The sequence below is a fragment of the Larus michahellis genome, chromosome 13, assembly GCF_964199755.1.
Source record: "Larus michahellis chromosome 13, bLarMic1.1, whole genome shotgun sequence".
Lineage (NCBI taxonomy): Eukaryota > Metazoa > Chordata > Aves > Charadriiformes > Laridae > Larus > Larus michahellis.
In genome coordinates this window covers 15595998-15609533 of record NC_133908.1, presented here as the reverse complement: position 1 = coordinate 15609533, position 13536 = coordinate 15595998, and the positions used below count along the sequence as shown (strand labels likewise).

Below are 13536 nucleotides of genomic sequence, written 5' to 3'. Positions count from 1 at the left end.
GGGGGGGACAGGGACAGAGGGGGAACGGGGAGACACAGAGCGGCATGGTGGAACAGAGAGCATGGAGGACACGGAGGGGACAAGGGGCACCGGGGGACACAGGGAGACGTGATGGGACACAGGGGGAACCGGAGGGCACGGGGGGGGGACGTAGAGTGGGTGCACAGGGAGCACGGGGGACACGGGCACAAGGACACGGGTGACAGCGGCACCCGAGAAAGGCGGCAGAGGAAGAGGGGACGCGGGGGACGGCGGCCCCGGGACCGGGCCGCGCGGGTGCCCACTGCCGGGAGAAGGGCGCCCCCTGGCGGCCCCCGCGGCGCCCCGCCAGCCGCGCCCCGCCGGTCTCCGGCGCCCCCGCGCGGCCCGTGTCCCCCCCGTGCCCCTCGTCCCCCTCGTCCCCCTCGGCGGTGGCCCAGGCCCGCGCTGGCCCCGGCCGCTCGCCCGCCGCCCCCTCCCGCCGCGGCTGCCGGGGGCGGGCGGTGGCAGGGACCCGCGAGGGCCGGGGGGGACACGGGCTGCGCCCCCCTGCAGCGGGCGGGGGTGCGGGGCCAGCCCGAGCCCCCCGCGGCGGTGGCAGCCCCGTCTGCCCGTGGGCACACAGTGGGAACCATGACCCCCGCCTGCCGGTTCCCCCAGGCCCGAGCCCTCGGCGCAGCGGGAGCAGGCGGCCGGGGCCGTTACCGGCACTAACGAGGTCCTTAATTACCGGTCAGCGCACGGAGCCCCCAGCGACGATGCCGCTTCCAGCCGGCGCCAGCCGGACCCCGGCAGGAATCACTGAACTGGGCGATGGCCACCGCCACGCCGGCGGCACACGGTCGCCCATCGCCCACAGCCCCCGGGACGGGGCCCCCAGGCCAGAGCACCGGGGTGGGTTTGTAGAGCGCCAGCACCCCCGGGACCCCTCAAACACCTGGCGCGGGGATCACGGGGTCTTCATCTGGGTCCCTTCACCCCTGGAGATGCCCCTTCCCTGCCCCGGGCTTCAGAGGGAGCCCGAGCCCCGTGCCAGGAGGATGCTCAGAGCACCTGTGCCCATGGGTGCCACGGCCACCCCTCTGGCTGGGGTGGGGGAGCCCTGCCCTGGCAGCCATTTCCCCCCAGAAACGATGAAAACCTCAGCCCACCCCCAGCTCCGCTCCCAGATAATGACCTGTGCTCTGATGCCCGTAATTCAGGAGGAGACGGGAACACGCCTGGAGCTCTGGCACATTAATTATGAAGCACCTCATTTGCCAGGGCCTGGGCTCTGCCCCCGCCATGCCGGGCAGCGCAGGAGCAGCGCCAGCACCTGCAGCTGTTTCTGCCAGCGCAATATTAGCTCCATGGAAAGAGCCCTCCGTTCCCTGTGTCCTGCCCCGGGGCACTGAGGGGTGCTGGGTTCCTGGGGACAGCCCTGTCCCTCCCTCAGCCAGTCCCGAGCCCGGGGAAGGCAACATGTCCGTGTCTGCCAGCACAGGGACCACCAGGACCCCGAACCACATGCAGGGCCAGGATTTGGCCCTGGGGGCTCATTGCACGGGGAGGAGAGGGGCGTCTCATGCCCGCCTGCACGGCTGTGCGCAGGGCCAGTATTCCTGAGTGCCACCCGGTCACTGTCCCCCAGCTCCCTCCCCACTAACCCCACACCCCCGTGCCAAGCACCCTGCCCTGGCGACGCCGAAGGGACACAGAGCCAGAGGCAGCAACCCGCAGCCACCGGTGAGGACCTCGGCTTTATTCCAGCCCCTCCACCATCCCCTCCTGGTGGGGACAGGGACATGGCAGGGCGGCTCCAGGCTTGCAGAGATGCACCTCTGCAGAGATCCAGCTTTGCAAAATCTTCACCTGGCCAAGGTCTCGACGTGCTTTTTTGTGATGGTTTTTTCCCATTTACCCATGGACTAGATGCATCGCCTCCCCGTCACCATTGCAGGGGGGCGATGCTCGTGTGGAGGCGGGGGAAAGGCTGAGCCAGACCCTACGGGGTTGGGGAGAAGGGGCCGAGCAGGGCCAGGAGGAGCAGGGGGGAGAGGAGCTGGTGGTGGCCCCCGTGTGGGGACCCGCCACTGGCCGTGGCTGCCCTGGAGGCAAAGACCTTGCGGCTGTGGAGGGGCTGCGGCGGGCGGAAGTTGTTGGTCATTTTTAGGAGCGTGGAGCCGGCGGCCGGGAAGTGGAGGGTGCTGACAAAGGCCCGCAGCTGCGCAGGGGAGAGGCAGGGGTGGGCACCGCTTCGCCGGGCGCTCCGAGCCCCCACCCGCTTGCAAGCCCCCTTCTCATGCTGCCCTGCTGCCGACAGTGCAGGACCCATGGCATGGCCCTGCACTGGCGTGTGTCCTCCCACCAGCCCTCACCGCCCTCCCGAAACCAGACCCGGAGGGGAAGGACACAAGGCAGGTCCTGGTGAGGATCGGCTCTTGAGTTGTGAGCAAGCTAATGGTGTTTCACTGCCTCTGCTGAGCACTTAGAGAGCAGCTGGGCCACCACACCCTCAAGGAAATACGTCTACTAAGATGCTTGGGCAGCAGAGGAGAACTCACTCCAACCACCCATCCATCCACCCTCCCACCGCCTTGGAACCTCTTCTGAGCTCCAAAGGGTTCTCTCCCATTTCGCTTTCTGAATGCTGGGGCTGGGCAGGAGAGTGCTGGACGGGATTCCTCCCTGCTGGCAGGTGGCCACTGCTCCGTTACTTAACCCTCATAAAATTAATTAATTGCCAGGAGCGTTATTATAGAGATGACCTTCCCTGTGCTCTTGCTTAGGGGTCAGGAAGGGCAAGGAGAGGGGTCACCTGGAGGGTCCAGCCCTTGGGGCGCCGGAGCAGGGGGCTGTGCGTGCCGGTACCTGCTCCTGTCCGATCTCCACTGGCTCCTCGAAGACGGTCCAGACGACGACCTCGCTGCAGTCGGGGGTGGTGAGGGAGCCCTGGTAGCGGTAGTACCCGGCGAGGCGCCCGGCGTGCGGCAGCAGGGTGCTCAGGCGGAAGGTAGAGGCCAAATCCACGGAGTCCCCTGCGGGGTGAGATGTGGGCACTCAGCCCATCCCGTGATGGGGCACTGGGGGGAGGGCAGGGCCACCCCCATCGGTTTCCCCGCAGCCAGATGGCCCCGTGGACCAGCAGGTTCCCCCCAGCCCAACCCGCCGGGCACAGCCCTGCCCTCCCGCTCTCCTCTTTCTGCCCCTGCCTCGGTGCGATGGCGACTCACCGGCGTGGGAGATGTTCCTCAGCCCCGCCACGATGGTGTTGTAGTTGGTGTTTGGGGTTTTGGAGACCTGCGGAGGGGGAGAGTAAGCAGTTGGGGCAGAGCAGAGCCCCCAGCCACACCACGAGCAGCCTGTCCCCGGAGGGTCCCCCACCGTGGGCAGCAGGAGCCCCCGCAGACCCACCTGGAAGAAGAATCCGAGGACGGCCAGCCCATTGGGATGTCCCTTGGCCTCCGCCAGCGTCCGGTACTTGACATTGATGTGGACGATGTGCAGCTGAAGGAAGCATGGCGGGACCAAGGGTGGGCAACCGCCCCCGGCCGACCCCACCAGCAGTGGGACGCTTGCCTATGGATCTCCCTGGCCGGCCTGGGGTGGCCAGACACTGAGCCACCCACTCCCCCGAAAAGCCCTCCTGGTCTATGGGTGCTTCCATGGGGCAGCTGCCAGGAGGATCAAAGCACCCCAGTGATGTGAGCATCCTTTGAACAGGGAGGGGAAAAGGGGCCAGCAGTCCCGGGGCGCCCACCAGCCGCAATGCATAAATTTTGCTCTCTCCTCTGGTAGATAATTAATATTTTAGAGGCACAGAGCCTCTTTCACCCAGAAGGATCCCGATGCGCTCGGCACAGCGTGCTCCTGCACGCTCTAGCTCACTGACTCAGTGCATGTCCCCGGCGGGGCACGGACCCTCCAGACCCCACCGAGCGCCCCCGACCAGGCAGCCTGGCCCACGCACGGTGAAGAGAAACCCGGAGTCTCCCGTCAGCTGCTCTTTAACCCCCCGGGTGTCCTGCGCAGCGGCTGTCTGCCTCCCACCATCAGCGCAAGGCTGCGGTGACGGGGAGCACGGCCAAACCCACCGTGTCACCAAGGCGGGTCACCCCGCAGCACAGTGCCCTGGGACACACCAGCAGCACTCCTTCCCGGCGCGGCAAGGTCTTGGGCCACCCAGAGAACGCGATGGGTGCTTTTTCTCACCTACCTCCATGGGGAGCTGGCGTCCATCGAGTGTGTGCTCGGAGCCATTCCCAGCTGGGCTGCCCCAGTGGAAGTGGAGCTGCAGTGCACGGTACCTGCCGGGGAGGCCCCCCCCGCTGATGGTGATGTGCTCGGAGGCCAACTCGCTCGCCAGGCTCAGCATCACTGCAAGGGCAGCGGGAGGGGGTGAGGATCATAGAACCATAGAAACACAGAACAGTTTGGGTTGGAAGGGACCTTAAAGGCCACCCAGTGCCACCCCCTGCCCTGGGCAGGGACACCTCCCACCAGCCCAGGCTGCTCCAAGCCCCGTCCAACCTGGCCTTGAACCCCTCCAGGGATGGGGCAGCCACAGCTTCTCTGGGCCACCTGGGCCAGGGGCTCACCACCCTCACAGCAAACAATTTCTCCCTGATACCTAACCTAAATCTCCCCTCTTTCAGTTTAAAAATGTTCCCCCTTGTCCTATGGCTCCACTCCCTCATAGAGAGTCCCTCCCCACCTCTCCTGTAGGTCCCCTGGGAGGACGGGGGTGAGGACGGGGGTAAGGGCGGGGGACAGCCCTGGCACACCGGGGCTCAACTTCCCCAGGCTTCATCCCGGCACGAACACAAACCCAGGGGCAGGAGCCGCCCCAGGACGTTGCAGCTCGCGGGCAGAGCGCTCCCAGGAGCAGCGCCGGAGCCGAGCCCCGGCCAGGACGGTGCCCAGGGAGCTAGGGCAGGGGAGGGGGCCCGGCCGCGGCACGCACCCGTGTGCCCATCATTCGCCAGCCTCCACTTGCCCGGGGGAGCCTGGTCGTAGCCCTCAAAGAGGATGTCCCCGAGGCCACTGTCCCGCTGCAGCCGGTGCCTGTCGATGTTGATGGGGGACTGCTTGTCGCCGCCGCACGTGGCCTTCAGCTCCTTCCAGTGGCTGGGACCTGCAGAGGGGGAGCAGGGGCACCACGGGCAGCCATGAGCTGCTGCCACCCCCGCGGGGGGACAGGAGGCCGAGGGTGGCCGGGTGCCCAGCCAGCCTTGCTGTCCCTGCCGTGCTCGCCTGCATCCCACGGGAACTGCCCTCCTGCCCGGCCAACCTTCCTTCCGAGCGCTGAGCGGGGGCTCGTTGCAGCCTCATCCATAATTCAGCAGGATTTCCTCATGGGGCCGGGGGCTATATTTAGCCCGGCAGCACCGTCCGTCCCTCCACGCTGGTGAAGGGCAGGCTTTTCTCCCAGCCCTGCTGCCCCTCCCTGTAGGCAACACCCCCCCTCATGGGGGTGCGCCGGCCACTGTCCCCCCGCCCCTGGGCTGGGGCTCACGGAGGTTGCTCCACGCAGAGGGAGCAAACGCGCCCATCGAGCACCTGGGGGGAACGACGGATGGGAGCTTCTGAGAAGGGGGGACACTGGACTCAAGGTCCACTGGCAGAGGGCACAGTTTGGTTTTTAACCACATTTTACCCTACCCATGCTGGTTTTGTCCAGTTGTGGCAGGTGACAGCGCACCCTGGCCACACAACTCGCCCTGGGGCAAATCCTATGTGGGGTCCGGGGTGACCGCACAACACCCATCGGCAGCGCCCCGGGTGGGGGGTCACCGTGGCAGGAGCTGGGTGAGGACGCGGCAGCGCTGGCCGCCGGCTGGACCTGCGGCACGCCCACCGCACCGCCCGGGCACGGTGAGCGGAGGTACCCACAGCTGCCACCACGGCCAGACCCCACACATCCCACACGTGTAGCTCAGTGTCCCCATCACCCGGCATCGTCTCTTCTTGCAACACTCATTGCGGTCCGCAGCCATGGGACATAGCCAGACACCCTGCCGGTCTCTGCTCTGGGGCAGCTGCCGTGACACCCCGCTCCTTTGCCTGGTGGCCCCCGGGGCAGAGGTGGTGGCCCTGGGCTCTGCCAGCTGCTGGGCTGCGCTTCCAGCCGGGAATGGGCGCTCCCCTGAAGTCTCCAGTCCCATCCACCAGGGCACCCCCAGTCCCGGGGGAGCTCAGGGCATCCCTCCCTGGGCACAACTGGCTCTGCTCCGGCACCCGCCGTGGTGGGCAGCCTTTGGTGGACCCACACACCGTTACCCCTCATATCCCCTACAACCAGGGTCTGGGAGGGCCCTTCCCCCAGCAGCACCCCATGGCTCGGGCAGACAAAACCAGAGACACACGCTCACCCCCACCTCCTGCCCCCCCGGGCTCAGCCCCATCTCCTTCCCTTCTCCTCTCATTACTCCGGGCAGTTTTTTCCCTAGAAACCCTGGGCGTCACAGCTTAGCCTTGCCGCTGCCTCACCAGTGCCTCAGCATAGTGCTACAGGGCAGCCCCACAAATTATCCGGTGCCTTCATTAAGGGACCGTTCCCCGCTGCGGGCACACGGCCAGCTCCACGCTGCTCCAGCCGCTTCCCGCTGGCCCCACGGCCCTGCTGAATTCTGCCCTCGCGCTGGCCCGAGGAGGTTAAATTGCCGGTGACGGCAAGCGCTGGTCCGGCAGGGATACACAGAGCCCAGCGATTCACAGCCGGTGTGCCACGGCGGCTGGGCACGGGGTGCGTGCACCCAAGAACTATAAAACAGTTGGGCCGTAACGGCTGATTAAATGCTCGTTGATCCTTAATTAACCTTTTACAAGCTATTTGCATGCTTTGTGACAAAGTGCCCCCAGCCATGCTTCCCCTCGCCCGTGCACACAGGCAGGACTTGCCCAAATGGAGCCATCCTTCCTCGAGCCAGGTCCCTGCGCCCCATGGCACCCCCCTTCTGATGCGGCGCCTCACTGGGGTTGCTAACGGCATATTTTAAATCCGGGCTTTAATTGGTTTTGGGTGAAATGGGGGAGGCTGGTGCTGCCCCGGGAGCACCCAGACCTGGCTGGGGCGAAGGGGCTCCGGTGCCCGTCTCCAGCCTCCGCACCAGCACAGCTGAAAGTGAAGCTCCTCCAACCATTCCCACCTTGGTGCGACACGGGTGAAATTGCCCTTCTCCCCCGGGGTGCCCTCAGCCGGGCACTGCGGGAGACACGGGGGTCCGAGCCCCGCACAGGCCCAACACCCCGCTCCCGCACGCGGCACCACTCACCGCATTTGGGGTCCTGTGAGTCGTAGCACCACTGCCCTGCGGGAGAGAGGAGAGCTCAGGGCAGCTGACGGAGACAGGAACCCGCTCCCCGAACCCACCACGCCATGCCCGTCCCCCTGACAGCGAGGGCACCCCCTATTGCAGCCGGGGGTCCTGCCGGCGCTCGTGTTCATCCCAGTTATTCTCGGCACTGGCGTTTTCACGCGTTCGCACCCTCCCTGCCTCCCCCGGCTGCTCCGCAGGGAAACCTCCCTCGGCATTCTCTGCTCCACAGCGGCCAAACCTCGCTGCTTGTGGGGCCATCCGTGCCTTACCCACCCGGGGAGCCGAGGCAGCCCCTTGCCCCACAACAGGCGCCTCACCTGGGTAAGCAGGGGGCCGAGGGGGAGCTGCCGTAGTCCTCCCCCAGTGCTCCCCGCGGCTCCCCGCGGGTGGGCTGGCAGCAGGAGGCGGTTGCTGGGGGCTGCAGCAGGCAGGGGGTGGGCGGTGGGCAGGCCTGCACCCACGCTGTGGGGACAATGGCTCGTCCCATCACTCGGGGCCACCTCAGCCGGAGCTGCCGAGCTCCCACCAGCGCTGCTGCCCGCGCCCGGGGCGGCTGCGGGGGCTGCATGCTCCATGCCGGGTGCCGGTGCAGCAGACACAGGGATGCCGAGGGGATGCCGAGGAAGCCAGTGCCCAGCTCCTGCTATCCGCACGTCCGCCCAGGGCCATCAGGTCTGCAGTGGGAGCCGGGGAGCGCACCCCTTCCCTCCTCAGCTCCCCATCCCGCTCCTGGCAGGAGGCACAGAGCGACCTGGTGCTACCCAGGGCCAGCCTACGCGAGTGGCCCCCAACAATGGCCATGGGGCCGTGCCAGTGGGCTGGCTGCCGGCGAGCTGAGCTGAGCCACGCTCCTGTGCCAGCCGCGGTCGCTCAGACCGGCAGGACACGGCCAGCGCTGCCTGCCTCCACCTGTGCTGCTCATGGCCCCAGCCTGCATCGCATCCAAATCCTCGCTACAACGGCGCAGGAGACACCAGCCCCCCAGGAGAGCCGGTAGCAGGATGGTGCGGGACTCAGAAGGTCTCTAGGGCAGAGACCTTGGGCATTCCTCCCTGTCCAGGGGGAAGGTGAGCTCTTGGGAGACCCCTGGATGGATCCGCACCCACCAGCCCTCGCCCGACCTCGAGCATCCCCTGGCAGGAGCCAGGGTAGCACTCGCTGCCGCCAGCCTGGCCAGAAAGCAGGTGAGGACTCCAGCGCCTCGGCCCTGGGATGGCAGCGCCGGTTTGCTCCGAGGTTTCCTCTTCGTTGGTGTTTCCTGGTGGTGCGGGTCTGTGGGGCGGACGGGCTGGGGGCCAAGACGGGAGCGCCTGAACACCCACCCACGCTGAAGGGACTCCGTCCCAGACGCCTCCTGCCCGGACAGAGAGCCCTGGGCGGGCTGAGACCTCCTGGAGCCCGCGGCACCACGGGGACATCCTCCCGTGGGGAGGAGGATGGTGGGAGGGCAGGAGATGGCTCCTGGACCAGACCGGGTTCCCCAGTCCCTGCTCCAGCCCTGCTGGCGCGGCTGCCTCCAGCACCCCGGCCCCCTGCCACCCCCTGGCACATGGGAAGGGAATAAAGGGGGCTGGCACAGGCGCACCCCGGCGCGACACCCCCCGGCCCCCCGTCCTCTCCCACCGCGGGGACCCCCCATGCCCTCCGGCCGCGGGGATGAGGGTAGGCAGGCAGAGCATCTCACCTCCCGCGGCTGCTCGCACGACGAGAGGCAAAGTCAGAAAAGTTATCCCCAGCCCCTGCGTCCCCATGCCGGTGGCAGCGACGGGTGGCAGCGGGCAGGTGGCCCCGCCGCGACGCCCCGTCCTCCTCCGCAGTGCGCCCGGGCAGGGGGAGGCAGCGCTGCCAGCGCCCAGGCAGCCCGGAGAAATCCTCCGCTCCAGCCTGTGCACTGCTGTTAAATATTCATCACAAGGGCTGAGTTTTTAACTCCTCGGCTGCTAGGAGGGAGCGGGGAAGCGGCCCGGCCCCCAGCCAGCCCCTCCGCGCCGTGCCAGGGCCCTGCCCGGGATGCCAGCCCAAGGGCAGGCGGCAGGGACGTGGCGGGGGGCAGGGGGCTGGCAAAGCCCGAGGGTGCAGCGCGCTGCCCGGCCCACCCCCCCGAGGGGCGGCCCCGGGTACCATCCTGCTCTCCATCCCCATGCGGGGGTTTGGCAGCATCCCCCTCTGCCCCATCCTGCCACCCCCCACCCCCGGTGCCGTGGGGCCATGGAGGGGCTTCAGGGGCTGCGGGCAGGCAGAAGGGGCTGGGGGCACCAGCTCTGCCCCATCCCCACCCCACTCTTTGCAGGTACACACAGTGGGACAGCCTTTGCCCCCGCAGCTTTGGCAACCCCCCCAAGCCAGCATTGGGTCCTGCATCCCCCATGCTGGCAGCTCCCCTCAGGGACCTGATGTGGGGCGGGCAGTGCCATGGAGACCCACAGGCCCAATCCAGCTCGACCCCACACATAGCGGGGGACGCAGCCCCTCCCCAGGCAAAGGCCAGACGGTGCCCACAGCGCCTTGGCCGTGGCAACTGCAGCCCCGGGCTCCGGGCACAGGTGACCTCTGCAGCTGCGCTATGGGGGACCCTCAGCCCCAGAGGTCACCAAGGAGCAGCACACTGGTGACACAGGATCTGGCCCTGTCCCCTCCAGCTGGCACGAGGTCACATCATGCCATAGCGGCTCAGGCTCTCACAGCCACGCAGCACCGGCCGGGACAGGGGGGCAGCACCGGGGACGAGCCTCAGCACCCACCCGGGCATCACAGGAGTCACCCTGCACCCGGGGACGGGGCTGTCGAGCCCCTCAACACGCACGCCGTCCCCATGGCGCCTGTCCAGGCAGGTGGCAGGGGAGCCAGCACCTCGCCAGCAGAGCTACGCCCCCGCAGTGGGCAGGTAGGAAGAGGGGTGAGAACAGGGGAGCGCGGTGTTGTCACATTTCTCCTAAAATATCGCCGTCCTCCTCAGGCAGCCATGGAAAGGAGGCCACGGGGCCTGGGCGGCAGCTCCTCTGGCCGGTGCTCAGCCCTGGCCGGCGGCACTGCCGGGCGCTGCCAGGATGAACAAACACGGCAGCAGCGCGGGAAGGAGCCTCCTGCCGCCGGCTTGGCCACGGACGGGCTCTGGCTCAGGGGAGCAGCTCGGCTGCCATGTGCTGCAAGGGGACAACGCATGGGCTGGGGCTCATCCTCGATGGGGGCTCTTTGGGGCACCTTTGTCCGCCCCCGGGCAGAGCCAGTCCCGGGCAGGTGCCCAGGCGGCCCCGAGGCGCGTGTTTGGGCCCCGGCGCAGGGGAGGGGGCGCAGGGTCCCCTGAGGTGCTCTGGAGCCGCGCCACGGCTGGCGCTTGGCCCCTGCCCCGGGGATGAGGTAGTTTTCAGAGGGCTGCGTTCATCCTTCTGGAGGGAACAAGCTGCGCAGGGCGGGCAGGAGAGGCAGAGGGTCGCACCAGGTCCACAACCTGCCACCGTCGCTGCTGGCAGGGAGAGGAGCTGCTCGGGCACCCGGGGAGACTGAGATCTGCCTTGGAGGCATGAGCCCACCAAGTGGCACGAGCAGCTCTGCCATGGGCTGTGGTGGGACAGCCTGGAGCGCCAGGCGGTGGAGGGGAAGCCCAGAGCCATGGGGCTAAGGAGCCAGTGGCACCCAACACCCCCAGGCTCTTTCCCCCAGGGCCTGGACAAGGGCAGAGGTGCCCCCCAGGACACCCTTTTAGGTTTTCAGGCTTCTCTGGTGGAGATTTTTGGCAAGGAGGGCAGGAGCAGAGGCATGACTGCAGAGACCACATGGCCGGGACCACCGGCAGCACTGTGTGGCAGCACGCGACCCCACACACGGCAGGAACGTGTCCCTTGTCCCACAAAGGGCCCTGACAGGGCAAGGACCGTCACATCCAGCCTGGCGTCCCACGGGGTCCAGGGAGCCCCGCACGGTGGGAGGGGGATGCAGAGCCACGGCAGGGCTCGGCACGGTCCCGCCAAGGAAGCAGAGGGGGCTCCGTGGCACATGGAAAGGCAGCGGCAGCACCGAGGTGCGTCCCCGTCCCCCACTCCTGCCCGTCCCTGCTGCCCTGCTCCCCGGGGCGCACCGCCGGCTGCTGGCATCCGAGCCAGGCAGCAGCAACCTCCAGTTTCTATAGGAACCAGAGCAAACCTCGGAAGAGCCGCGTGGTACTTGCCGGTCTCTCACTGCCGCGGTGGCGTGGAGCTCACAGCCCTTCCTGCAGCTCTGCGCCGTCCTCACAGGGAGACACCGCGTCCATCGTCCTGCCGCCATGGAGCCAGGAGGCGGCCGAGGTCCCCGCAACACGCGTGCTCACAGCACCAATGGCGAGAGCCATGACAGGGGAAAAATTACCGCTGAAAAATAAAAATAGTTGCTTAAGCTGCAGCCATCGATCGGTCGTGGGCACGGTGCCATCCTGCTGGGAACCCCCACCACGTGCACCGTCAGCAGGCGCCGCACCAGCACGCCGCCGAGGGGCCACCAACGGCTCCTGGAGGTAAATCCTGCGCTGCCACCGGGGACCTCGGCACGGAGACCTGGGGACAGTGACGAGGAGTTGAGCCGCCAGAGCACGGTTCACTTTGCCCAGGGACGGGGCTGTGGGCATCCAGAGAAGCAAGTGCAGCGGGGAGGTTCAAGGGGAATAAATACTCCACTGCTTCTGGCTTTCTCTTAAATCTTTGATCTCTGCAACGAGCTGCCGCTACCCCGGGAGAGCGCCGGGAGCAGGGCAGGCAGCGCAGCCGGCAGCGGCACAAAGGAAGCACTGTGGCCAGATGTGCGCTGGCCACACGCCACTGCACAGCCCCGCCATTCATCCTGCACTCCCCCCGTCACCGGGGTCAGCGACGTCTCCCCCCTCACGGTGAGGCCGGCCAGCCCCCCGCGGCCTGGCACCCCCCGGGTCACTGCTAGCACTGTCCCTGCACGTGCCTGACCTGTGCCCCTGGTCCCCTGGTGCCCTCCTGGGGCTGAGCGCCCCGGACACGCCGTGCTGAGCACGGCTGCTAATTACCCTCCTGGAAAAACGCATTTTAAACTGGCAAGAGCTTCCAGCAGAAGGCTGTAAGAAGGGCTGCTGATGCCCCCGCTGCAGCATCGCGAGCATCAACGTTGACAGCCGCCCCCCTCGCACGGGGTGCCGGGGGACACATGGCCGTGAGCGGGAGCGGTGGTGACCCCCAAGAGCGGTGGCCGTGCTCTGGGCACTCCTGGCTGCCCCCTGCAGCCGCAGCATCGCTCCTGTCCCCAGGCAACGAGAGGGCAGGAGGGAAGGGCAAATTGTACCTGCAGGGGGTCTTGCAGTGTCACAGAAGACCCACAGGGTCCCTGCCACCCTGAGCCACCACCACGTGCTGCAACATCAGGCTTGTCCCTGCTGAAACTGGTAGCAAAGGAAGGGCTGTGTGCCATCTCCCCGAGCTGACCAAGCATCTCCCGGCCCGGAGATGAAGCTCTGGGAGCTGCGATGGTTGAGGTCCAGCAGCGACGGAGGCGGCTGCGGCGGCAGCTGCCCTCTGCGGGTGCAGGGAAGGGAGAGCGGAGCCCCCCGCGGCACCCGCGGAGGATGACACTGCACACTGGACGGCGTTCAGCGATGAACGCATCCTGCGGCCACGAGCAGGCGTGCGGGGACTTGTTCCGCAGCACTCACAGCCAACACCGCGAGCCCAGCAGCTCAGGAAAAAAAAAACAAAACAAAAAAACAAACCACCACAAATTAAAAAAAAAAAAAAAAAGTGACTGTTTGTAGGAGCCGAGCTCCCAGCTCGGAGCACAGGCAGGCATTGCCAGCGCCAGGTCTGGACCGTACAAAAAAGGAGAAGCTGCTCTTTACCCGTGCCTGAACGCAGCCCCTCTCGTGGCAGGCTGGGATCACGTCGATTCAATTTTAATTCTTAAACTACTTCCCCCCAGCTAAAGCAGATTTAGCCGTGCACGGCTCCAGAAAACCTGACTGCAGCACTGGTACCTCCGGCCATCCGCAGCGCTGTCACCAGGAGGGGGTGAGGACGCGGGGGCGAGGACGCGGGGGCTCTGCGGCCCCACGGCCCCGCACTCGCTGCCCGCGGCGCTCCAGAAGAGGCAGGGACAGGGACAGCACAGCTCCCCCCACGCCAAAAGGGCCCATCCACCAGCCCAGCGGCGATGCCGAAGGCACCTCGCCGGGACAGAAGAGATCCAGCTGTTTGCCTCGGACTGGGGACTGCTCCATCCCGCATCCCTGCCAGCTCCCGCTGCAGGCCTGCGTTACTAACCCAGCACA

General features: G+C 67.2%; 1 protein-coding gene across 2 annotated transcripts; it reads right to left on the bottom strand.

The window, feature by feature from the left end:
• Window positions 1-1699: 1699 nt before the first annotated feature.
• Window positions 1700-9371, bottom strand: LOC141750654 (carbonic anhydrase 15-like). 2 transcript variants are annotated; one of them, XM_074606163.1, is made up of 8 exons: window positions 8962-9371; window positions 7233-7268; window positions 4922-5092; window positions 4175-4335; window positions 3373-3465; window positions 3192-3258; window positions 2830-2996; window positions 1700-2182 (listed from the first exon to the last, which is right to left on the bottom strand). In XM_074606163.1, the coding sequence occupies exons 1-8, from the start codon at window positions 9026-9028 to the stop codon at window positions 1964-1966; spliced, it is 981 nt and encodes a 326-aa protein (XP_074462264.1). In that variant the 5' UTR covers window positions 9029-9371; the 3' UTR covers window positions 1700-1963. The 2 variants fall into 2 exon arrangements, with proteins under 2 accessions (XP_074462264.1, XP_074462265.1); XM_074606164.1 differs by lacking the exon at window positions 3373-3465 and having other exon boundaries at window positions 8962-9157.
• Window positions 9372-13536: the final 4165 nt, after the last annotated feature.

What these genes read in the sequence shown, in the direction of transcription:
- LOC141750654 (XM_074606163.1), bottom strand. Translation starts at nt 9,028, where the DNA reads ATGGGGACGCAGGGGCTGGGGATAACTTTTCTGACTTTGCCTCTCGTC. An exon ending in CTCACAGGACCCCAAATGCG is followed by an intron (nt 5,093 to 7,232) that starts GTGAGTGGTGCC and finishes CCCCCTCTGCAG; the next exon opens with GTCCCAGCCACTGGAAGGAG. An exon ending in TGGAGATCGGACAGGAGCAG is followed by an intron (nt 2,183 to 2,829) that starts GTACCGGCACGC and finishes TCCCCTGCGCAG; the next exon opens with CTGCGGGCCTTTGTCAGCAC.